Below are 25,358 nucleotides of genomic sequence, written 5' to 3' on the forward strand. Positions count from 1 at the left end.
CAAAATTTCCGTCAGAATCATCAATCAATTCACATTCATAAATATTCTTTTATAAACAAATTCTTTTAAATATAACATTTTTAAAAATTACACAAAAATATATTTTAAAAATTATTTAACTAATTAATTATTAAATATTAATAATAATATTCAATTAACAATTAAAAAATGAACTTTATTTTTGTAAATAAGATATAAAATTGCTACAAATCTCAAAGTAATATTGAATTTAAAATTCAAAACCTCTTATTATTATTTATCTTGTATAAATAATAAATTTACTATAAAAATTCATTAGATTTGTAATAAGTGAGGGTTTCAAAGCAAGCAATAGAGGTAATGTTTGACACATTTGAACTTTGTCTAACTAATCCACATAAATCAGGGTAAAAATAGTAGCACCATTTAATGTAATTTAGAAAATGGTCAATAGTTCATTCCTCGCATTAGATCAGTTTTTAAATGTTATTCTCAATTTGTCTAAAATCCAAAGAACAAGGACATCCTACTAGCATTTGACAGGAACTTCGCAACAATGCGGCCTTGTTACAACTATGCAGTCTTTAAAAGTTACAAAAAAATGCCAATTTCATGTAATGTAAGGGTCTAGAAAGGACAATTTTGGATAGAACCCTCATGTCATCAAATTAATAGTGCCAAAACATTAATAGGGGGGTTTATCCTAGAGGAGGCCTCATTTCATTAATTAGAACCCGGTGAACCTTTTGGGCTACAATGATTGTATGAGGGCTACAATTGGGTGTGGAATGGTCTTCATTTTAAATAAAGCACCATGTGTTATATGTCTCACACACATGCAAAACACAAGAAAATTTTAAAAGAGAAATAAGTTATAAAATTGTAAATGAATAAATAAATACAAACTAGAGATTTTGAGAGATATGCAATGACCATAGCCCACAAAGACAAGGAGCCCACTCAAAAAGGAAGCATTCCATCTCAAAATAGAGAGAGAAGAGAACCTCTAGAATAGAGAGAAATGAAAGGATTAAGAATCCCTTCGACAACCCTCACCCCCACCCCCGCCCCCCAAAGTGGACATTGGCCACACCCCCAAACAAACCTGACAAATGAAGGAACCTTCTTTCAATGAATGGTTTGGTGAATATGTATGTTCTACAATTAGATAATATTGAAGATTGTCTATGTAATCATGAATCAAATCTTAGATGTGGTACATGAGTATGTCAAAGTATTTAGTCCTTTGATAATGAATTGAATTCTTTGATATGTGTATTACACTTTGGTTATCATAAAATATAATACAAAGTTTTTAAAATGAAATGCTAAACTTGACCAAAAAAAAAAAAAAAAGTTTAAAGCAAAATGACATCAATGATGGCATTAATTATTAATGTCAAGCTGAATAATTTTAGAAAAAAAATCACCCTACAGCCATTTCACTTGCTTTTAAGTCAACCACAAAACATATCAACATGAAAAAGAATAATCGCAAGAAACCTAATACAAATATAACAAATGCCATGAACACAACTTAATCAACATGGAAGATACCATGCCATTGGACATTGCAGCATTTACAAAAGACCAAACAAAAATGATCTCCTGAAAAAATATAATATTTTGACACAGTGCATAGGTACTTATACGTTTTCGCCATTATTATTTTTGGCAATTCTAATAGATTTAGCAATTGTATTCTAACAGTAAGACTTCGTAGAAAATCTATGCCAACAGTCCATTTAATTTGGCGTAGAAAATCTATGCCAAAAGTCCATTTCTCGGATGGAATTCTCTTCTGTATCGCACAAACTTTCTTAATGAGATTTTAAGACAAGAAAGAAGACAAAATAGAATTTCTTGTACAGATTTTGATGGCGAAGAAAAGAATTTTTCTTTAATCTTTCTTGGTTAAAATTTAATGATGGTATTATAAATTACATTAACAAGTTAAAAGCAACAAAGATAAAATCTACCATTCACGTAGGTTTGCAAAGGCTAAGTTAACAGACATGACCCTTGATCTTGTCCCATGAAGGACGTAAGTTTGTATTTATTCAGCCATAATGACCAGTATTTTGGCATCCATCTTGTTATTCTTCAAGGAAGGAACCAGAGAAGCAAAATGAGCGCATTTGGAAGCATCCCCTCCATTCGTAAACGTTCGAATTATGTTCCTTCCCCAAAACTCCAAGATAAAATGTTGGATCCTCCTCCCCAATGGCGAAAATGCTCTCTTCCCCAAACTCCAAATAGTAAGGGTGTCATTTCTGGTATTGTTGGCTCTGCACCAATGACACCCAACAGTAAGTGTAGGATTTCTCGATCTAGATCTAGAATGGAAAGAAATTCCAGTAGGAGTAGCACATCTTTTGGGTATCTTTATCCTTCAGAGGAGACCATGAAAGAATTGTATGTTAATTTTGTTCAAGATATGAATCCAGAAGAAGTAGACTTCATGCCAAGCCTAATGTTTCAAGTAGAGCAAGCTCATTGGCACTACGAGGACAATATAGTAGATCAAGATCCTCGTCTCAAGTCCCTTAGCATAAAGGACTTCACATTTATTTTCTTTAAGAGTTGTGATCCATTTAAAATTTACCATGCTAACCATGTAGATGATATACTTGATGAATTCAAGGCCTTTAAGCACTCCGTTCCAGTAGCAGGCTCAATAATTTTGGACCAGTCCTATCAGAGGTGTTTGCTTGTGAAGGGCTGGAAGAGTAATTCTTGGAGTTTTCCTAGGGGAAAGAGGGAAGACCCTGATGAAAAAGATCACATATGTGCTATTAGAGAAACCATGGAAGAGGTAGGATATGATATAAGCCCACTTTTGAATATCAATGACCTCATTGAGTATTCTGAAGAGAAGAAACGAGTGGTTTTGTATATTATCAGAGGAGTGGATGAGAAATATCCTTTTGAACCACGGACCAAAAAGGAAGTGAGTGAAATTGCTTGGCATCCACTCCAAATCATGGGGAAAAAACGTAACAAGTATTTTATGGTTGGTCCATTTCTACACAAATTGGAGAAGTGGATTAAAAGAAATCACATGACCTCATCTACAACACCATTGAGTGAAATTGGTGAGATATGCACTATTTGGAAAGCTGATAAAGAACAAATGAATTCGACTCCAAGGAGGTTTTCTGTAACACCCAATGTTAAAATTAATACTCCTAGCCCTTTTCAAATGGGTCCTTCAACTCCATGTAGAGAGCTTCAAAATAGTACTCCTAATTCTGCTCAAAAGCGTCCTTCCACTCCTAGTTGGAGTAAAAGTAATCTCAATAATTGTAGTCAAAGACGTTCTTCCAATCATTGTTGGAATTCTCAAACTAGTTCTCCTTATTCAAATAGTTCTAGATATCATTATCCTAAAACAGAACCAATTACTTCTCCTTATCCACCTAGATCTTCTCCTTATCCACCTAGATCAATTACTTCTCCTTATCCACCTAGATCTTCTCCTTATCCACCTAGATCTTCTCCTTATCCACCTAGATCTCCTGATTCAAGTACTTATTCAAGTACTTCTCCTTATCCTAAATATCGTACTCCTCATCATAGAAGAATGGAGGCTTCAGATGCATCTTCGCGGTTAAGATGGTAGTTCTTTTAAAGTTTGAAAAATCACGAGAACAAAAAGAATTGTTCATTGGTTGTACATGATATTCTAGAAATCTATTTTTCATTACTTACTATTAAATATATCTACCAAACCAAAATATATTGGTTTGTTTTCTTTAATTATATTTTAGATTTTAGTTGAATCTCTCCAGGTAGCTTTGCAAAGTTTCTCTCTTAATAACGATGATCGAATCAGATATAAAACTCCATGCAAACTTTTGACAAGCTCTAATGATGGCTAAATATATAACAGACAGGTTAATTCGTAGTTTTCAAAGCTGTTGGCAATAATGAAGCTTTCTGCAGTTTTTATGGTTCTCGTAATTGCTAAAATCATGTGTGTAGTCTTTGTCTAAGCTTTCATAAATGTTTGGTTTGAAATGATAGTGGCAGAGCAGCATTCTACAAATTTTGCCAGCATCCTAACGGCTTGATAGGAGCTTTGGACAGGCATATTTATCTCTACCAAGGTGTAATGAAAGTAGCGGTTTTGTAAGATATTATGTTGGCTACCATTTTTTTTAATTCTAATTTTTCATGTTCCTAAAATATTTTGGAATCTTCATATCATTTTATTTCTATTTAGTTGATTTGCATTGTTTTTGATTAAGGAACAAACATCCGAAATCTTAATAACAAAATCATTTGATTTACATTGTTGCACATTCACAACTCTAACTACTTTCTAATACACTTTGGAAAGGAGCATCATGAACAATTTTTTATCTATCATTGGTTTTGGATTAAGGCAAAAACAGGTTTTGAAGGGACCCATAACCCTTTACAAAAGAAGATTCGTTTAGACTTAACAAGACATTAAGTCCAAACCAATCACAACAACAAAACAACTCCATAGAAGACAAATACAAAGTAATACAGATGGGACAAAGACAAAGTGAACCAAGGAAAGAGACAAGACCAAGTCCACAAAATCATGAGAACAAAAAGAGTAGTTTATTGATTGTACACGTTTCTTCTACATCAATATATAGCAAGATATAATCAAGTTTTACCATACACAATCATGATATTTCAGAAATCTATTTTGATTAGCAATATATAAATAAAAAGTGATGAATTTGTGGATATATAGAATAGTAGAACAATAGATATCATTACTTGCTATTAAATATATCTATAGAATAGTAGAACAATAGGAGCTTTGGACAACATATTGATCTTCAGCAAGGTGTAATGAAAGTAGCGGTTTTGTAATATATTATGTTGGTTATTATTTATTTTTATTGTGGTATTTGTTTTTCTATGTTTCTATTATTTTGGAATCTACACATCATTTTTATTTCTATTTATTTGATTTACATTGTTTTTTATTAAGGATCAAACACCCAAAATTCTAATAACAAAATCATTTGATTTACATTGTTGCTTATTCAAAACTCTAACTACTTTCTAACACACTTGGGAAAGGAGCATCATGATTTTTTTTTTATCTATCTATTATATCTTTAAATTATATAATAAAGTTTGGTGTTTTGTACCTAATTGACAAAAAGAATATGGCATGTGATTCTTACCCAATAATACAAGTGTGCACATAATTTATCTCTATTATACACAAAAGTCTAGTGTATTGTCCCTAATTAATTTCTCATTCATACATATGCAATGTATATGTGTATCAATTGTTCATATCTACTACCCAACTAACAAGTATTTATCTAGATGTGAGAGAAAGGTTGAGAATAATGGTGTGTTCAATTTTGCATGTTAGTGGAACGCAATACAAGAAAACATGACATCAATTTCTATTGAAATATAATACTTAACATAAGTAAAAAGAGAATAATAAATAATAGTTAATAATTATAATAAGAAGAAGAAGAAGAAGAAGAATAACAACAATAATAACAATAATAATAACAACTACCTACAAATCACATAAGCAGGCAAAATAAATGCAAATTCCTTAATGCACCAGTTGATGATTACTTTATAGATGAAATTCCATTATGAAGGATCTTCAAATCATATTCAATTTGATTTGTAGGATCTTTCTTAATAAAATTTTGTACACCTTTAAAAAAACAAGGAAATGTTGGCATGGCTTCATGGTTGATGTAGCCAATAATGGAGCCCCAAAGATATTATCTAATCTAAAAGTAAATCAAACCTATTAACTGACTATTAATAGCAATATCCTTATCATTTCCAAGTTTTATAAGATAAATTAGATTTATTCATTATGACAAAAATATTCTAATAACCATTATCACATAACATTCTATAGTCAAGATGGTTGGGGGTGCCAATGGCATCTCTTGAACATCCAAAGGATAATTAGTTGTTTGTTTATAGTTGTACTCAATTTTAAGAGAAGACCTAAAATGAATTAAAAAAATATTCTACTCTTATTTTAAGGCCTCTTATCCATAAATGAGAGGTTTCTATTTATGAAAAAATAGATTATAAATCTTACTAAAGATGTATCATAGTCACATGTTGTTAAGGTTGATTTTGAAAGTGAAATTCAACCATTTCCGTTGGTAAAATATCAAGGTTTTGAAAATAAAATAAGGTGAAACAATACCTACGATTGCAAGATTCATTTGTACCTCTCAAGATGATGTTTCAATCCCAAGTTGGTAGTCTTCTATCATTAAAAAATATTATTTATTAATTTTTTTGTTCTTCCAAAATTGTAGGTTCAGAAACATATAATGATATTTAGATCGGGTAATCTTATTGAGGAAACCTCCTTTCCAATCTCAATACAAAATCAAGAACTTGTTGCCGCTTGTGTCAACCACAAAAATCTTGAGACAATGGAGATAGGCTCATTACTTTCACAAATCTTTGCAAGTTTAGGGGTAGTAGCATATTTTCTATGTTTTTGTCATTTTGTAGCTGGAAATTTGTCAAGTCTCCTTTTCAAAATATAAATGACAATATATAAACTGATTCACTTATCTCATTTTTTTAAAAGGATACCTAATCTTTCAATGCTTGTTTTAAAATATAATTTATAAAGGGGCCCTTGAATATAGTTCAAAAGTATTTTCTAAATATATGAAGGGAAAAAGAAAAACAACCAAAAGCTTCTAGGTAAACTTCTTATAAAAGAGAAGTCGGGAGTCATTATTCATTATCACTATCAACATTTTTTAATTCAAATTTCAAATTTACATTCAAGGAAAATTTTTTGTGGTTGACAATTTCACTAGAACAAAAAATCTCTTGGAATCTTTTAGATTTAAAGACATAAATAGTCAACTCCATTTAGACAATTTTATAAGAGAATCATGAACATTTAATATTCACAAATAATTTTCAAATTTATGACATTATTGAGAATTTGGATCTATTCCACTTTTATCAATTTATATTTTTCTATGAAAAGATTTATCATTATTACTATTTATTTATACAAAATTTCAATACAATTTTGCTGCATCTACAATTCATTTTATTATTATAAATAAATTTTAATATTATTTAAAAATTAAAATTAACGTTGTTCACATCATATTATTTTATCAATCTTACTACTTAATATTATGCTTAAAATATTGTTATGGCATCCTTAAACCTTGTTTAGTTGCAGCAACCATATCATACAGAATAAGTTGTTTATCGAAACTCTGTTGTAGATTGGCATAACACTTAGTAGCTTGCAGGTATATACTCCTACATGTTTTGATTCTTATTTCCTTCCCGGCATGCTTCCTACTTTGATTTCAACAATCTATTATGTATTATAAAATTGAGCTTATTATATGTTGATTATTGCTATTACTAAAAATAGTGTTTACAAGCAACACCAACCAAGTTAAAACCTTATGGGGCTACCCTCTACCGCATCAATAATTGAGGTTGCTTAATTAAGTTATCCTTATTTTGAATTTAATTTTTAAATATGTCAAGATTGGGAAAAATGTATTCCTATTACCTGTCCTCTCTCTTGCCCATTACAAGTCCAAACTTTCTTTTCTTGATGTCTTCTTCTTGTCATTTTTTTGCTCTTCCATAGGCTTCATTGGTCACCCATGGAACCCCACTAAGTGATGGTAGTCATGTAATTTAGCATAAGTTCCTTCTGACAAGCCTAATATGCCTATGTGTGGGCTTAGGTTTATTTGGACCCCTAGTTCTAGTGTTATGGATGTTGGTTGTGCCCCTCCTCTGGTGCCTACTTCTAGTCTGAGTGAACATATCTTTTCTTAGGTGGCTAGGTCCATTCCTACTTGCATTTTGAGGAAAAAGTCTCAAAAATATTGTCCTCTTCTTTATGAAAAATCATCCCCGATGGTGGTTGGTAGCTTGGATGTGGTGGAAAATAAGGTTTTTTATTACCATAAAGGTTTGGAGTGCAGATTCTCCAACCTTTGGCCTTCTCTTTTGAACCAACACAATCAAGTGCTAAATTCTTGGAGGCTTCTAGTGGCTAGTAAGATTGAGCCTTCCCTTGTGTTATAGATTTTTATATTACTTTCTTTTCCTCTTTTGAGGATAAAAAATTGGTGTTGGGTAAGTTGTGGTCTTGGGGAGAGAACTTCTTTTATTAATGCTTGGTCAAATTCCTTTAATCCCTTTATCAAACCACTCGGTATACACCATGTGTCACTTAAACATTCAAATCTTCCCCTCCAATTTTGGGAGGTTTATTACAAGGCCATTACCAACTATTGTTCACTTCTTGAATATTGATGATTCCACTTCCTTAATGGGGCAATCTACTTTTCCTCACATACAAGTGGACATTGACATATCCAAAGCTCTTCACAAGATTTTATTTTGATATTGGGGGTCGTCCTTGGACATAACACTTGATTATGATGGCTCCCTTTCAAATGTTTTCTTTACATAACACTTGATTATGAGGGCTCCCTTTCAAATGTTTTCTTTGCTTCTCAATTCATCATCTATCTATGGATTTTCCTCTCTCATGTCATAATGGCATTGTTACTTGGTGAAATAATTCTAATGAAGATCACTTGACTATCCATTCTCATGATTCTTTGTCACATGACTCCTCTCAAGATGATGAAAATTCGTTAGCTTTTAGTGCGGCCTTAACATTCCCTATGGACCCTATTAGGGAACCTCCTCCCTCGAGATCACAACTTAATTTCCTCATAGCTTCAATTTAACACTAGATTTATCATGCATTGGAATGCCACCTTTGATCTCATCATTTTATTTCTTCCTCTTCATGCAATGAGGGGCTCAACATGGGGGTTTCTCCACCTACTTACCCTTTTTTTGAATTTGGATGATAATATCATTGAGATTATTGTAATAAGGAAAAAAGGTATTTCTAGTTCCTTTTCCCAAATTCATGCTCGAGTGGTGGGTGAAAGGTCAACTTTCTTCAAACCTTGGATTGTGTAAGTGGGACCATGTTCGTCCCAACTCTCTTATTTTTTTGTAGGCTTGTTTAAAAGATTGGCTAAAATTGTTCCTCTTTCTCTTGGTTGTGTTATTTATTTTCTATTTATAGCTTTTTGGGCTTGTTTCACCCAGTATTTTGGTAGCCTTTATATAAACTCAATACCCTTGTTTCATGCTTCTCTATATCTATTGAATTCTTTTATACAAGAGTATGGGTCCTTTAAATTTACAATAATGTAAGGAAATTATGTTGTCATTTGAATCAGTATTTATTTCTACCCAACTCATTGCATTATACTCCAAAGTTTGATATGTAAAATATTCTATGATATATTATGTTATTTAAAATATTATTATTAGTGCTATAATCTCTTAATATCACTATTAGTGCTAGTTAAAATATCTATTGTTTTTTGGGGATGCAAAGGATTTCAATAGTAAAATAATATATGTGGGTTTTATATTATAGATTACTATTAATTTATTTATGTTAATGGTTGTTATTTTTTGTTATTTGCTAATAAATGTGATTAGTTTAGGATTATTTATAAATACTTGCTTTAGACTATGGTTTAATTATAATTTATTTATTTATGTTCATGCATGTTATTTTTGGTTTAATAAAAAAAATAGGAAGTATCAAATTGCATATTCAATTTAGTTTCCATTAAATTAGATAAAAATTACAAATTGCATTATATTTGCATAGGATTTCAATAGTAAAATAATATATGTGGGTTTTATATTATAAATTACTATTAATTTATTTATGTTAATGGTTGTTAATTTTTGGTGTTTGCTAATAAATGTGATTAGTTTAGGGTTATTTAATACTTGCTTTAGACTATGGTTTAATTATAAATTATTTATTTATTTTCCTACATGTTATTTTTGGTTTAATAAAAGAATAGAAAGTATCAAACTGCATATTCAATTTAGTTTCCATTAAATTAGATAAAAATTACAAATTACATTTTATTTGCATATTACTTGGGTTGGATTGCATAATTTTTTATTTATATCTAGTATCGTTACTACTCATAATTTCAATAATTGAAAAAATATAAAACCATACATACAAAAAACTCATAAAAAGGGACATTACAAATTTATATCCTTAGGCATTTTATTAAACATCTATAATGTATATGATGAATCGCTTATCAACGTTATCATATGAATATTTGAAATTTTCCTATTTTTATAAAAGACATCTCCTTGTCCCTTCTCGTCTTTTTCCTTGGAATTTGATAAAACATATCCCACATATAATAATTTGACATCTAGGAAAATACCTCATGTGTATCGATCCACAATCTTCTTGTAGTTATCATTGTGTATTTTATTTTGTACATGCTCTGTTTTGAAGAGGCTAGCTTGTGCCTGCCACGTGTTGGCCTGGTGCTCGTTCTTAGAACTCTTTTCTTTGTCATGTTAATTAAGCCACGTGCTCTTGATGCGTGGCATTTCATTTTTAGCGCTTGTTTTTTCCCTATGTTAATTATATAATATAATAAAATATAATATTATTATATTATTATATTATATAATATATTATTACATTATATATTATATAATATAATAATATATTATATATTATATAATATGTAATATATAATATATTTTTTAATTTAAAATTACAAAAAAAAATCAGATATCCGATTTGCATAGGTAATTACCATGCCAATGTGTACTGACACCCAAGCCAAGCAAAAAGTCAACACAGATTTTCATGTTTTTAGGTGAGTGAAGAAGGCTATTTTTTTCACATCGCCACTTTTTGGCCCCCCATGATCCTGCACTAATCCTTATTGCAAAACCTTTATGCTCATGCAGGTCTTTTTTGATGATATACAACAATATCACATTATCATGTTTGCATCAACATAGTAGGTTTTGTTGATATAATTTGAAGGGACATATTTTTATGGTATATAATCCCACCTTTTCATTTATTATTATGCATTTAAGTTGAAGTGATTATCATAAAGCCTTTATGTTCATCCATGCATTTTATGTGTAGACAAACAATTCTTAAAAATATAGGTTCATGCTAGATAATTCGTTGTTGACAAGACCCTCTCTTGGTGATGGTACATATTCCTTTATGCATAATCATTGAGTCAAGTGAATGCATTTCTATTTAGAAATGACTATATCTACCATCGTCTTCAACAATGCAAAGAAATGCAGCGAGAAGGGCTTTAATCAACATGCGTCTTTCTTCAAAGTTATGCTTGTATACTTTGCAGAGAATCTGGTAAGTTTCGTAATTATAAAATCTTGTACATCTTTAAAATGTTTCAAATTATCTATTTATAATTTTCCAAACTACTTTGTATTAAGTCTTATAATTTTTTTCTTGTAGCACATTCATTCTGCATAAAAAGGTTACTTATTTTGGTCTTCATTTATATACAGGTATTGCTGTATGTAAGCTTTTCTCTTAGGACATGAGGATGTCTGATGTAGATGGAGTGGGATGTTGTATTTGCATATGAATGTGAATTGATGTAACATTGTTATGATGATATACAATGTCCATGAGAAAATTGGTTTAGTTATATTGATGATATACAATGTATCTATACATGAGTACATTGGTGTAGTTGTATTGATAATGAAAAAAAAATCATGTTTGCATATCCCTTCATGGATGTCACATGCAAGTGTAATGGTAATTATGTGCATACAATACATGGAAATATTGATGATCATTATGTGTCTACAGTGTAATGCTTGTTTATCTATATTTTTAGCACTTAGGGCGCTCTAGGGACGACATCGATAGGGTATGACCCTGAGCGTTCGACCGAGTGGGGGGGAAAAATAGGACCATGCATAGGGTAATAATGCCTAACTGGACATGTCGGAGTCGACGATTCATCATCACGACGAGCAGAATGAGAAAAGGACCACGAGACAACATTCAAATGAATGAGACTGACGATTTTTTCGTCCACCGAAAAATTGCTGCCCTAATAAAACCATAGGGAAACTTGAAAAATCGAGATAGGCATTTATAGGGACCCCTCTTGTTTCCTCATAGGTTCAAATGGATTGTTTGTAGGTGCCACAGATTTTGAGCTAGAGCTCGTCAAAGTTTGATAATTTTTAGCACTTAGGGCACTCAAGGGACGACGCCGGTAGGGTATGACCCCGAGTGTTCGACCGAGTGGGGGGGAAAATAGGACCATGAATAGGGTAATAATTCCTAACTAGACATGTCAGAGTTGATGGTTCATCATTGCGATGAGCAGAACGAGAAAAAGACCACGAGACAACATTCGAATGAATGAGGCTGACAATTTTTTTGCCCACCGAAAAATTGCTGCCTTAATAAAACCGTAGGAAAACTTGAAAAACCGAGATAGTATTTTGTAGGGACCCCTCTCATGGCCCCATAGGTTCAAACAGATCATTTGCAGGTGCCACAGATTCTAATTTAGGGTCCGTCAAAGTTTGACAATTTTTAGCACTTAGGGTGCTCAAGGGATGACGTCGGTAGGGTATGACCCCGAGTGTACGACTGAGTGGGGGGACATAATAGGACCATGCATAGGGTAATAATGCCTAATTGGACATGTCGGAGTCGATGGTTTGTCATTGCAATGAGAAGAATGAGAAAACAACCACGAGACAACATTCGAATGAATGAGACCGACGGTTTTTTCTTCCACCAAAAAATTTCTTCCATAATAAAACCGTAGGGAAAATTGAAAAACTGAGATAGTTTTTTGTAGGGACCCCTCTCGTGGCCCCGTAGGTTCAAACAGATCATTCACAGGCACCACAGATTCTGAGTTAGGGCCCATCAAAGTTTGATAATTTTTAGCACTTAGGGTGCTCAAGGGACGACGCCGGTAGGGTATGACCCCGAGCATTTCATCGAGTGGGGGGAAAAAATAGGACCATGCATAGGGTAATAGTACCTAACTGGACATGTCACAGTTGATGGTTCGTCATCACGATGAGAAGAACAAGAAAATGACCATGAGAAAACATTCGAATGAATGAGACTGATGATTTTTTCGTCCACCAAAAAATTGATGCCCTAATAAAACCATAGGGAAAATTGAAAAACCAAGATAGGATTTAGTAGGGACCCCTCTCGTGGCCCCATAGGTTAAAATGAATCATTTGTAGGTGCTACGGATTCTGAGTTAGGGCCCGTCAAAGTTTGACAATTTTTAGAACTTAGAGTGCTCAAGGGACAACACCGATAGGGTATGAACCTGAGCATTTGTCCAAGTGGGGGGACAAAATAGGACCATGAATAGGGTAATAATGCCCAACTAGACATATCAGAGTCGACGGTTCATCATCACGACGAGCAGAACGAGAAAATGACCATGAGACAACATTCGAATGAATGAGACTAATGATTTTTTCGCCCATCGAAAAATTGCTTCCCTAATAAAACCATAGGGAAAATTGAAAAACTAAGATAGCCTTTTGTAGGGACCCCTCTCATGGCCCCGTAGGTTCAAACAAATCATTCGCAGGTGCCACAGATTCTGAGTTAGGGCCCGTCAAAGTTTGACATTTTTTAGTACTTAGGGCAGTCAAGGGACGACATCGGTTGGGTATGACCCCGAGCGTTTGACCGAGTGGGGGGGACAAAATAGGACCATGCATAGGGTAATAATGCCTAACTATATATATTAGAGTCGACGGTTCATCATCGCGATGAGCATAACGAGAAAACAACCACGAGACAACATTTGAATGAATGAGACTGACGATTTTTTCACCCTTTGAAAAATTGCTTCCCTAATAAACCCGTAGGGAAACTTGAAAAATTGAGATAGGCTTTTGTAGGGACCCCTCTTGTGGACCCGTAGGTTCAAACAAATCATTTGCAGGTGCCACAAATTCCGAGTTAGGGCCCATCAAAATTTGACAATTTTTACAACTTAGGGTGCTCAAGGGACGACACCGGTAGGGTATGACCCCGAGTGGGGGGGTAAAATAGGACCATTCATAGGGTAATAATGCCTAAATGGACATGTCAGAGTCGACGGTTTGTCATCGCAATGGGCAGAACATGAAAACGACCATGAGACAACATTCGAATGAATGAGACTGACAATTTTTTTGCCTACCAAAAACTTGCTGCCCTAATAAAACCATAGGGAAACTTGAAAAATTGAGATAGGCTTTTGTAGGGACCCCTCTTGTGGCCCTGTAGGTTCAAACTGATTGTTCGCAGGTGCCACAAATTCCGAGTTAGAGCCCGTCAAAGTTTGACAATTTTTAGCACTTAGGGCACTCAAGGGACGATGCCGGTAAGGTATGACTCTGAGTGTTTGACCAAGTTAGGGGGCTAGATAGGACCATGCATAGGGTAATAATGCCTAACTGGACATGTCAGAGCTGATGGTTCAACATCACGATGAGCTGAATGAGAAATTGGCCATGCGACAACATTTGATTGAATGAGACTGACGATTTTTTCACCCACCAAAAAATTGTTGCCCTAATAAAACCATAGGGAAAATTGAAAAAATGAGATAGAATTTTGTAGGGACCCCTCTTATGGCCCCATAGGTTCAAACAAATCATTTTTCAGGTGCCACAGATTCTGAGTTAGGGCCCATCAAAGTTTGACATTTTTTCGCACTTAGGGCGTTGAAGGGATGACGTCGGTAGGGTATGACCTTGAGCGTTCAACCGAGTGGGGGGAAAAATAGGACCATACATAGGGTAACAATGCCTAAATAGACATCTCGAAACTGATGGTTCGTCATCGTGATGAGCTGAACGAGAAATTGGCCACGCGACAACATTTGATTGAATGAGATTGATGATTTTTTCACCAACTGAAAAATTGCCGCCCTAATAAAACCCTAAGCGTTCGACCGAGGTGGGGGGAAAAATAGGACCATGCATAATCTAATAATTAATTGTATCAATTATTGTTCATTAAATGAATTGTATTGTATTGTTCATTAAATGAATTGTATTTTATTGTTCATTAAATGAATTATATTGTTCATTAAATGAACTATATTGTTCATTATATAAATAACACTTATGATGAAATGAAATGAATTGTATTGTATTGTTAATTAAATAACCATTATTAACCATTGTTAATTATTGGAATGAATATTAAATATTTCCATGATAACACCACGCACAGATGAGCAACAATTTATATGATCGAATATCAACTTCTGTATATATAAAAATGTCAAATGATTACAAATGTATGTCCATACACAAATATGACATAAATGCCAACTGAAACAAAATGTATGTCTAAATACGTGAATATATGTCCATATAAAAATATGCATGCCAACTAGACATGTAAGCATCCCAAAACTATCTTTAACATCCTAAGTTGCTGATGGATCATCAAAATCGATCCTCTTCACTGCACTGCTTGGCTCTGAAGGAACCTACACAAGAAAAACAAACCACGATTAATATTAGTTATATTATATAATTCACATTCGAAAAGTTAACATAAAAATGAACTATAATTGAACTATTCATGTTTACCTCATCTCCACGTTTTCTCTTCAACTTTGTAGGACTCTTGATGTATGTCTTCGGTAGAGGAGGTATGTTTTGAATATTTTCATACACAACCTACATTTGTTCAGAAACATGACATTGATACAAGTTAGTATATAATTGTCACTGATAATAACAAATTATATCTACTAATCACAAAATAAAATAAGCACACATCTATGAAACTGTTAATCTATGCCTAGATGTGTATAATCACTATAAGTTATTTAAACTATTCATTCAATCATATTTGCATTCAATTACCTTTCCCTTGTCTCCAACTACACTACCAAATCTTAAATCACACTGCCCTGCACTCGTGTTTCTTGTGCCCTACAAAAGTAAAATAAGATATACATGTAGGTTACTACATAATCTAATTAATACCAATATAAATGATGAGCATGTATGTACAATAAAATACAAATGACTAAATGCAATAATATATGTATCGTGAAGCTATCAAGGCCAACTGAAATGGCTGACAAGGTGCCCTCCTAAATCTGTCTCAACTCCTCCTTGGTCAACAACTGTTAAATAGACCATGTAAATAAAAATTAGCACTTAATATTATCTAGATTATAAATATTCATGTAAAATATAACATGAACTGTGAAAATACAAATCTTACCACTACATCATCAATGTATGATGATGGTGCTTCCTCACCTCTAGCATGCGAGGACTCCCCAGGGTATCCTCCAGTCCGTGTCATAACATCTGGTGCATCATGCATCTCACGCACCTCATAATCTGCACTATCTATAGGAGGATCAACAGGTTGTCCAACTAGACCCAAGCATATGTGCCCACACATGACACAACTATGGGGCACACATATGTGTGGAGTTGAGGATGATGTGTCAACGCCACTGAATGCACCACTACCATCAAAAGTAGGCTGAGCTACTGACCCAGCCTAAGAAAAGGCTACTCAAAGAGTGAATAGCTGATATGGCCCATATATCCACCTCACAAATGATATCTAGAAGCTACACTGGAGGTGGGGGATCAACAAGAGGAGGGGAGACATATGGGCCCTGGACTACTCTGACTGCCCCAAGTCTATTTTGGGGCATACCTAAACCCACACCCTGGAAAGGTTGGATGTCAAAGTAGTTCACATGTTTGCGTAAAACAAACTCAACATACAATTTTTTTATGAAGTAGAAGGGTACATCAAGATTGTTATTGGGTGGTGTTTCGAAAACCATCCACCAACGATCCCAAAAAATTTTCACAATACCATCATTTATGCACCATTTAATAGAAAGTTTTATTTTTTGGGGTCTACGAGTTGACTAGTGTGGGGATTCACAAACAATGAGGCGATATCGACTTTCAATATCTTGAGATCCTTGATCTCCTTATACGACAAGCCATCCGCATATGGTTCCCTCATAGAACCTCGCCACAAAAGGGCAACATTGTGTTCGTCAGTCATGGTTTCCATACTCTTTGTGACCTACGTGAGGGGATCAAACATTGGGTTTAGATGAGGGATCCTATGATATACATCTACAATCCCCCTCAATTCATTCAAATTTTGTGCAATCAAATCCTGAATTGAGGCGGGGTTTGGCAAAGGAGGGTTTGGTTGTTGCTGTTGTGGTTGATCAATGTTTTCATTGTTATCCCCCATTTTTAACCTAATTGAGTGTAAACAATTGAATTTAATTAACAAATTTAAACAATTTGTATTTGATTTAAAAAAACCTAGTTTTCATGAAAAAAACCATATTTTCAATGAAAAATCAAATAAACATTTAAAAAAATACAAAAATTGAGTGAAAATGATTGAAAACAATAAAAATCTTACCTTTCAATCTATTTTTTAGCAATTTTTGGGCAAAACACCAGATATCGGATAAATCGGATATCAGATTTTTATAAAATCGTGCAGCCCGTGGGGTAAAATAACTCATGGACTGTCACAGTCGAAATATATTATCTCAAAAAATTGGATATCCGATTTTGATACTTACATTATTTTAACATAACATTATATTATATAACATAATAATATATTATATAACATAATAATATTTTATATAATATATTATTATATTATATAATACGTATTGTATTATATTATAAAATATAATTATATTATATAATATATAATATATTATTAAATATTATATAATATATAATATTATATTATATTATATTATATATTATATATAATATAATATTATATTATATTATATATTATATATAATATAATAATTATATATTATATTATTACATTATATATATTAAATAATATAATATAATATAATATAATATAATATATATTATATAATATGTAATATATAATATTACATTATGTATTATATAATATATTTTTTAATTTAAAATTATAAATAAAAATCAGATATCCTCGGATATCTGATTTGCTTAGGTAATTACCATGCCAAAGTGTACTGACACCCAAGCCAAGCAAAAAGTCAAAATGGATTTTCGCATTTTTAGGTGAGTGGAGAAGGCTATTTTTTTCACATCACTACTTTTTGCCCCCCCACGATCCTGCACTAACCCACAACCCAAATCAGAAAAAAAACCCAAGACACTAGATCTTCCAAAAAGAAAACCTTAGAAGCACCAGATCTAACCCCAAGGGCACAAGGCAACATAAAGAGAGAAGGGTAACTAAAAACCCACAAAAGTAGAACCTTGAAAACACTAGGGTCCCAAACAAGAGGAACACACCCAAAGCCTACGGTTCCCACCAGAGCGACCTAGCAAACCAGAAGCTCATCCAAGCCTTTCTCCTTGCACACAGAGAAGGAAGAGAGTGTCCAGTGCCTGGAAAGAATAGGGGAGAGAAGAACAAGGGAACAAGGAAGGAAGAAGCCAAAAAATCCGACTTCAGCACTATCAAACACAAACTCCCCGTGCACAGCAAAGCATTCCACCCATTCACACTCATCATTGGCCGCTCCCACATCATCCTCATCATGGAATAGGGCATAGTTAAAATAGGAAACTAAAATTGGAAAGAAGTATTTTTGATTTATTTTATATGTGCTTTTAGATCATTTCAAGAATAGGAAACTAAAATTGGAAAGAAGTATTTTTCATTTAATAGTTAATATTTTTTTATTAAAAACATAAAAGTGAGATAAGAAAATAATTGAAGTTCTATTATTATTATTATTTTATTTAAAATACATATAAACATTTTTTTAATTTATAAACTAAATTAACAAATTTAAAAATAAATAAGACTCAACTTATTTTATTTATTGAATAAAAAGAAAAATTATTTAAACTATACCTTTTTAAAAATAAAGTAGATTTATCATAATTTATTAGGTGTTTTTTAAAGCTCATGTTTAAGATAATATATAAGTATTTACTGTAGCCTGTGTAGGGGATTATCCATCTATGCAAATTATAATTTTTTGCCTATAGCTTGAATGACCTCTTCTCTCCCTTACCTTTAGTGAGAATTAATTGATTGCCAAAATAATATAATAGATATAAGCATACACAAGTGGCTTAGATTAATGATAAACATGTGTTGAATCTCAAATAAAGTTTTCCATGAAGAAGCTATATGGAGTTATCATTCTAACAAATTCAAAAAAGTTTATTTCAAGTACTCCGGTTAGGGGATACACCTGAAATATGTGTTGAAAGATAGATCAATGCACTGACTAGATACCTTGAAGAACTAACTTTCATGAGGTTGGAACACAAACCAATTCTTCTTTTCCAATTTCTACATAGATCATTGAATAAATGAGGTCTATATAGGCTGGCAATTAGAAGTTTTCATATAAATAAGATAATGATAAGATGGTAATAGTACTTAGTTTTATGACCTATAAATTTTTAATAATAAGAGGACACAGTCAAAAATCTAACCCTTCTTTCCGTTTTGTTTTGTATGCCTAATATCAAATAAAAAAGAGGATTTACTAATAATGCTTGCAAAATTGCAAATATCTTAATCTAAAGATTATTTGTTTTGAGAATTTTCCTAATTGGAAAAAGTTATAATTTCAGGTTTTTTTTGAAACTTTGGCCAGTCAATGAAATCTAACCCATTAAAATATGATAAAAACATAATGCCACAACATAGATTCCATTCACCATAACCATGAGAAGTAGCTATCCAAGGCCTTTTCGACAAATAATTTTATTGATTTTTAAGGATAACAAATAATTTCTTTTTCTTTTAGGTCTCTTAATTTGCAGACAAGAGTGCAATATGAAATTCAAGAAAGGGTATATAGATGAGATTTGTCACTTAGATGGTGGTTTGTGATTCTGTTATAATGCTAAGATCATTTCAATGAATATAGACTGCTATAGAGTTTAGTATGACAACCTTTTAAATGACCATGGAAAACATGTTGTGGAAGATCTCTATGCTAACCAAAACTTCTAAATATGAGAAAAATAATAAATCAACATAATCTCTAATATGTGAGAAGCAAGAAGATTGGCAGCTGGGGATATGATAGAAGTATATGACAACCATGTATAGAAGGAAGGGAAAGTTATCAAAGCTTTATCTAGAGGATCATTTGTTGTCAAATTTATGGAACCACTACAACAAAGACCTTCCCCATATCTATTATCCCTCCCCAATTATTTTGGGAGAATGACAGTTCGCTTCAAATTCTTAGGTATCAAATTAATTGATATTGAATTTTTGATAGACATCACAAATACACAATGGATCTTTATTAATGCATTTATTGAGTTTCATGAAGCTTGAGTTTTAAATAAAAATCTCACAGATAAATGAAATGGTTAATTTTCAAGAGAAAACCAAATTGGCTATTTTTTTTTCAATTTTTATTCATCCTGTTGGTAGAAAATTAGTAGGAACTATAATACTTGACAACAAATAAAATTGCATTCTTAGTAAATGGTCTCTCTATTAGTCTTCATGAAATATAGCAAAGAGGACATCAGAAAAAATCAAAACCTACAAGTCTTTATAGTACACATCACTCAATTGATTTCTAAAGCATCCCCAAATACCATAAGCAACCTCAGTACAATATTAACAACTTATAATTAAACTATTGTTTCAATAGAAGGAATTGGTGGCTGAAAGATACCCTTTGAAGTTTTAGATATATAAACATAGACTCTAGATTTCTCCTCCCACTCGCTATGGAGCAAGGATGAGAGACATCCACAAGCCTTAGCCCATTCATCCCTTGGCACAAATGCCATTCCTTGAAAGTGGATCAAATATTAACTAGCCTTGTGTATGCTTCCATATTTTGTATACATATCTACCAGGGAACTTGCAATTGTAAAATCTAACATATACCCACATTTAACTATGCTTTGTTGGATGCCCATATCCCATTCTAAAGCTCCCACTTTGGCATAGCCTAGGAGGATGCTTACAAACATTCCAGAATTTGGCTTTAAACCTGTTGATTGTATTTTCTTAAATGTCTCCAAGGCCTTTATGACAAACCCACTTTGTGCATATCCTGCAACCATGACATTCCATGAGATGACATTTGGCCGAGCCATCTCTTCAAAAATTATTATAGCCTCGTCAAGAGAACTAATTTTTGCATATCCTATAATCATTGTATTCCAAGAGACCATATCCCTTTGATAAATTTTCCCAAACACTTTGTGTGCCTTGTGTATGCTTCCGCATTTTGCATCTAGCAGGGCATTTGCAACTACAACATCTGATAAAAACTCTCTTTCCATTATGCTCTGATGGATGTTAATACCCTATTCTAAAGCTCTTATTTTGGCAAGGCTAGGAGTATGCTCTTATTTTGGAATTGATTTTTTTAAGGTACCTGTCTATACATCCCTCATCTCTGGGTGAGTTCTTCTCAACTTTATCTTATTCCATTATAAACTTGTTGACCCTAGGATCAGATTTTTATCTTGTTTATTTTTTGCTTGTGTTTAGCTCCTTCCCACAGTTGTTGTCTAAGTTTTCCAGTTCTTTTCCATTGATAGATTCAATGGAGGAGAAAAGTGGACCCTAGCATATCTGGATTTCAATTTGTTTAGAACCAATTCGATTAATAGAGTAAATAATTACTAAGCAAGCGAAAATTCTTGAGAAAGTGCAGGTTTCAAGGTTTGCACATTCCAATAGTAGCATGGGTGCTTTCATCGATCACAAGCAGTCCTTTCTTTGCTCACAATTCTATTTAGTTGGAAAACACTTCCACTTCAGTTATGTTAGCCTTTTATATCTCCTCCAGACTTATAAATCTTTGCATAACCAATCTAAGATTCCTTTTACTTCATGTAGGATCAGTTTAGTGCAACTGTTATATACCTAATTATCACTGCATAATCGATGGTTGACTAACTACAAAACTAATGTGTATATGATGACTACATCAATAAATAACTAACACCCAACTCAATTTTATTATTTGGGAGATTTTTGGCAATTATAATATAGTAAGGTATTCGTGATTCTGCAATCTTACTAAAAAATCTAATTTCAAATGCAAAATCTGCTACTAATTAATATTTGTTGTTACAAAAACAAAAAACTTGAATGAAACAAAATTGATTCCAAAAACTAAAGCATGGATTTGAAGGCTAAAATGGAAGGGTGTAATTTTTTTTTTAAATTTTATTTCTTGACAAAGTTTTAGGTTGCCAAGTCAAGTTTTCCAACTTTGGATAATCTAATGGGGTATTCCAATCATATTTTCTGTATGTGCTTAAAAATTGAGTACTTAGTATGGTGATATTTAAAGACATTAGAGTACTTAGCATATTGAATGCTTCTTATTCTTGTCTCCCTTGTTTATTGTCACTTTTTAGTAATACAATTTCTTTGGAAAGAAAAAAAACCAACACATATGCACTTACTGTGTCTGCAAACAAGTTTTGTTTTGAGGCACACCTAAACAATGCTAGCTAGAGTTCTTCCTGAAGAAAAAATAAAGGATGATTTTAAAATGTGTATATCAGGAAATTTTCATCTAAAGATATTCAATGTAATCCACTACTTCAATATCTCCAGAATACTAAATACTCTATAAAAGTAAAGATAATTTAGGGCACTGCCATACTTATCATGCAATAGTTTAATCCAATTAACTTCTATTTTATTTTTTAAAATTGACCTTTGCAGATATGATCAAATAAATGTGCACTCATACAAAAGATCATGTATTGTATCCACTCTTCCTTCTAGCTCTTGAGTTATCAACATCACAAAGAAATTATCTACTTCCCTATAGCTAAGATATGATGGTTCCATAGTAAGTTGGGGATAATTTAATATACTAATATATTCCCAAGTCCATTACCCAAAACTCCTATTATATTTAAACCTTGAATATTTGCTTTGAATACACATGCATAGGTCACATAGGATGACATGTAGAAATTCATAATATGAATTGAATCACTAATGAATTGCGCCCAGTCAAAAAGACCTTTATTTCCTCTAATAATTTGGATGAATGAGAACATCCAACCTTCAAACTATCCCAAAGACTTCTACAATACTTATATTCAACTGCCTTTAATCACAACTTTCTAGTCTAGGTCATAACTCCACAGATATTGCTGCACTACTTCTTACGCTTCGACTGCTATAGGAAACCTTGTCGCTCTCATTAACACACTCTTTCCAAGATTTCTCATTAATTATTTCTATAAGATCTTATAGCTTGTAGTCTTTGAGATGGGTATCTAGTATGAAATGTCCTCTTAGGACTACCTACGGCAATTTCCACTTGAACTCCCTCTTGATTTATTTTTTCCTTGAGGGGGTTGGCACATGTACATTCACATTCTTAGCTTCATGTCTTAATCATTTTAGGCTATTGTCTTAGATGGGCTTAGAGTTGCTTACACTAATATGTGTTTTGTTGTTATTTATTTCACAATACAATCACATTTTTTTTAGGTTTGATATCTATCACATATAAAGATGTTTCATCTTTGAATAATGCAATGGAGGGGTGTGGGGTGTTTGCAATTTTTATTGTTCCAAGCTTAAGTTATAATCAAATCTCATTCCATTCCATAGCTCGCAAATGAAAACATTTATTCCTTTCGGATTTGTTACATGAAAACAGTTTCTATGATGTTAAGCGAGTCATTTTACCAAACCTTCCCCTATCCATGATACTTAACCTTCATTACGTTGATATCTCTCAATGTATTTTACATAGATTTTTAAAAATATAAGTATGCTAGTTTATTTATGACTATTATTTTTAAACAAAAACCTTATTTATTGATTAATGTTATTATTATGTTGAGAGGCATATTAGATTATATAATTTTTAAGTGCAAAGTTCTTTGCTTTCAAAGAAAAGAAATGCATTTCCTTTATATTATCAAATTTAATAAGTTTTAAATGAAAGTTTTTTTGTTTTCAAAGCAAAAAAAAAGATTTTTTTTTTTTTTAATTATTAGATTTTTAATATTTTAAATACAAAATTTTTGTTTTATGGTAATGTTTTTTTTTTTTTTCAAAATAGAAATCCTCTATTTAAACATGTTTGTAGTGTGTATTTGTATGGTGTCTTAAAATTTTGGTGAATGCAAAGGTAAATAAAAAGTATACTTTTACTTTCATTGTATTTTCTTTACACCTCTCAAAATTTAACAAGTGATTTGAATCTAAATTTGTGATATATAATTTTCTAACTATCATAGATTTTAGTATGTAGTTTAAAAAGAGAAAACATATGAACAAACATTGATAGTTGTGTAGACACCTAAAAATGGTCAACGCTTGCGGAGTCATGCTTTAACATTTGCGCATTGCCTCATTTTAGGTTTTTGCGTCGCATTAACATTTCTCCTATGATTCGTACTTGGTCTTTATCATTTGCGAACATCGAGTCATTCTTCTACATTCTTCATTTATCTCGCTCTCGAATTTGGTCTTGTCGACAACACTATCCAGTCATGATTTTAATCGATCTTATCCTATTGCATCAATGTGCATGCTTATTTGTCATCATTTTGGACATCGTCAATCCTAATTAGGGTTTTGTCCTCCTGTCAATCTTGCGATCAATTTGTCATCGATCGTTGTCCTCTTATCAATCTTGTCATCTGGCGATCGATTTATCATCAATCCTTCAATCTTGTCATTTAACGATCAATTTGTCATCGGTCGTTGTCATGTTCAACCTTGTCATTTTGCGATCGATTCGTCATCGATCGTGGTCATTTTGGATCTTGTCATCTTGCAATCTAGTTTGCTGTCAATCCTCGTCCTCTTGTCAATTTTGTCAATTTGGATCAATTTGTCATTGTTCCTCGTCAATTGGCGCATTTTCTCAATCAAATCATTTATCACATTGGTCATTTATCAATCCAAAATCAAATCATGATCGAGTCAATTATCTTTCATCAAGACCTAATTCATCTTCTAGGGTTTTATGATTTAGTCATTTAACCTTGTGTGTCATTTCTTCCTCTAGGATTAATAAATTATTTATTTATCATAAGTCTTCTCAATGCAATTAAATGTTCATTTAATTGGCTAATTATTCCTCTTTGTGAATTAATTAATAAATGACAAATTATTAATTAATTTACCTAATTTCCTAATTTCTAAATTCCTCATTCTCTAATTTCCTAATTTCAATTTCCTCCTATTTCTCTCCTAAATTCATGGAAATGACATGTCAATTTGTCATAAATTTGTCATAATTGACAATCAATCAATTTTGACATAGAAGTTGTCATAATTTGTCATAAATTATCAATCAACAAATTTTGCATAGAAAGTGCATAATTTGTCATAATTTGTCATAATTGACATAATTGATTTGCAATTTCCATTTGAATTGCATCATGCTAATCTTGTCAGCTCTCCAATTCTTCTATAAATTGGATGAATTTCTTCAATCAAATCCCTTAACTAA

The 25,358-nt window shown here is 32.3% G+C and overlaps 2 protein-coding genes across 2 annotated transcripts; one reads left to right on the forward strand and one right to left on the reverse strand.

Moving 5' to 3' along the window:
* The first annotated feature begins 2,107 nt into the window (after nt 1-2,107).
* Nucleotides 2,108-3,601, forward strand: LOC131040315 (mRNA-decapping enzyme subunit 2-like). The gene has a single exon (XM_057973207.2). The coding sequence runs from the start codon at nt 2,108-2,110 to the stop codon at nt 3,599-3,601; it is 1,494 nt and encodes a 497-aa protein (XP_057829190.2).
* Nucleotides 3,602-20,712: 17,111 nt separating this feature from the next.
* On the reverse strand, nt 20,713-21,192 carry LOC131875233 (pentatricopeptide repeat-containing protein At3g26630, chloroplastic-like). Its single transcript, XM_059219302.1, has one exon. It carries the CDS (start codon nt 21,190-21,192, stop codon nt 20,713-20,715), a length of 480 nt encoding a protein of 159 aa, XP_059075285.1.
* Between the last annotated feature and the right edge of the window lie 4,166 nt (nt 21,193-25,358).

The sequence above is a fragment of the Cryptomeria japonica genome, chromosome 4 (genome assembly GCF_030272615.1).
Source record: "Cryptomeria japonica chromosome 4, Sugi_1.0, whole genome shotgun sequence".
NCBI classification, from domain to species: domain Eukaryota; kingdom Viridiplantae; phylum Streptophyta; class Pinopsida; order Cupressales; family Cupressaceae; genus Cryptomeria; species Cryptomeria japonica.

Excerpts from the sequence above, each read along its gene's own strand:
- LOC131040315 (XM_057973207.2), top strand. The coding sequence starts at position 2,108 with ATGAGCGCATTTGGAAGCATCCCCTCCATTCGTAAACGTTCGAATTAT.
- LOC131875233 (XM_059219302.1), bottom strand. The coding sequence starts at position 21,192 with ATGGAAAGAGAGTTTTTATCAGATGTTGTAGTTGCAAATGCCCTGCTA.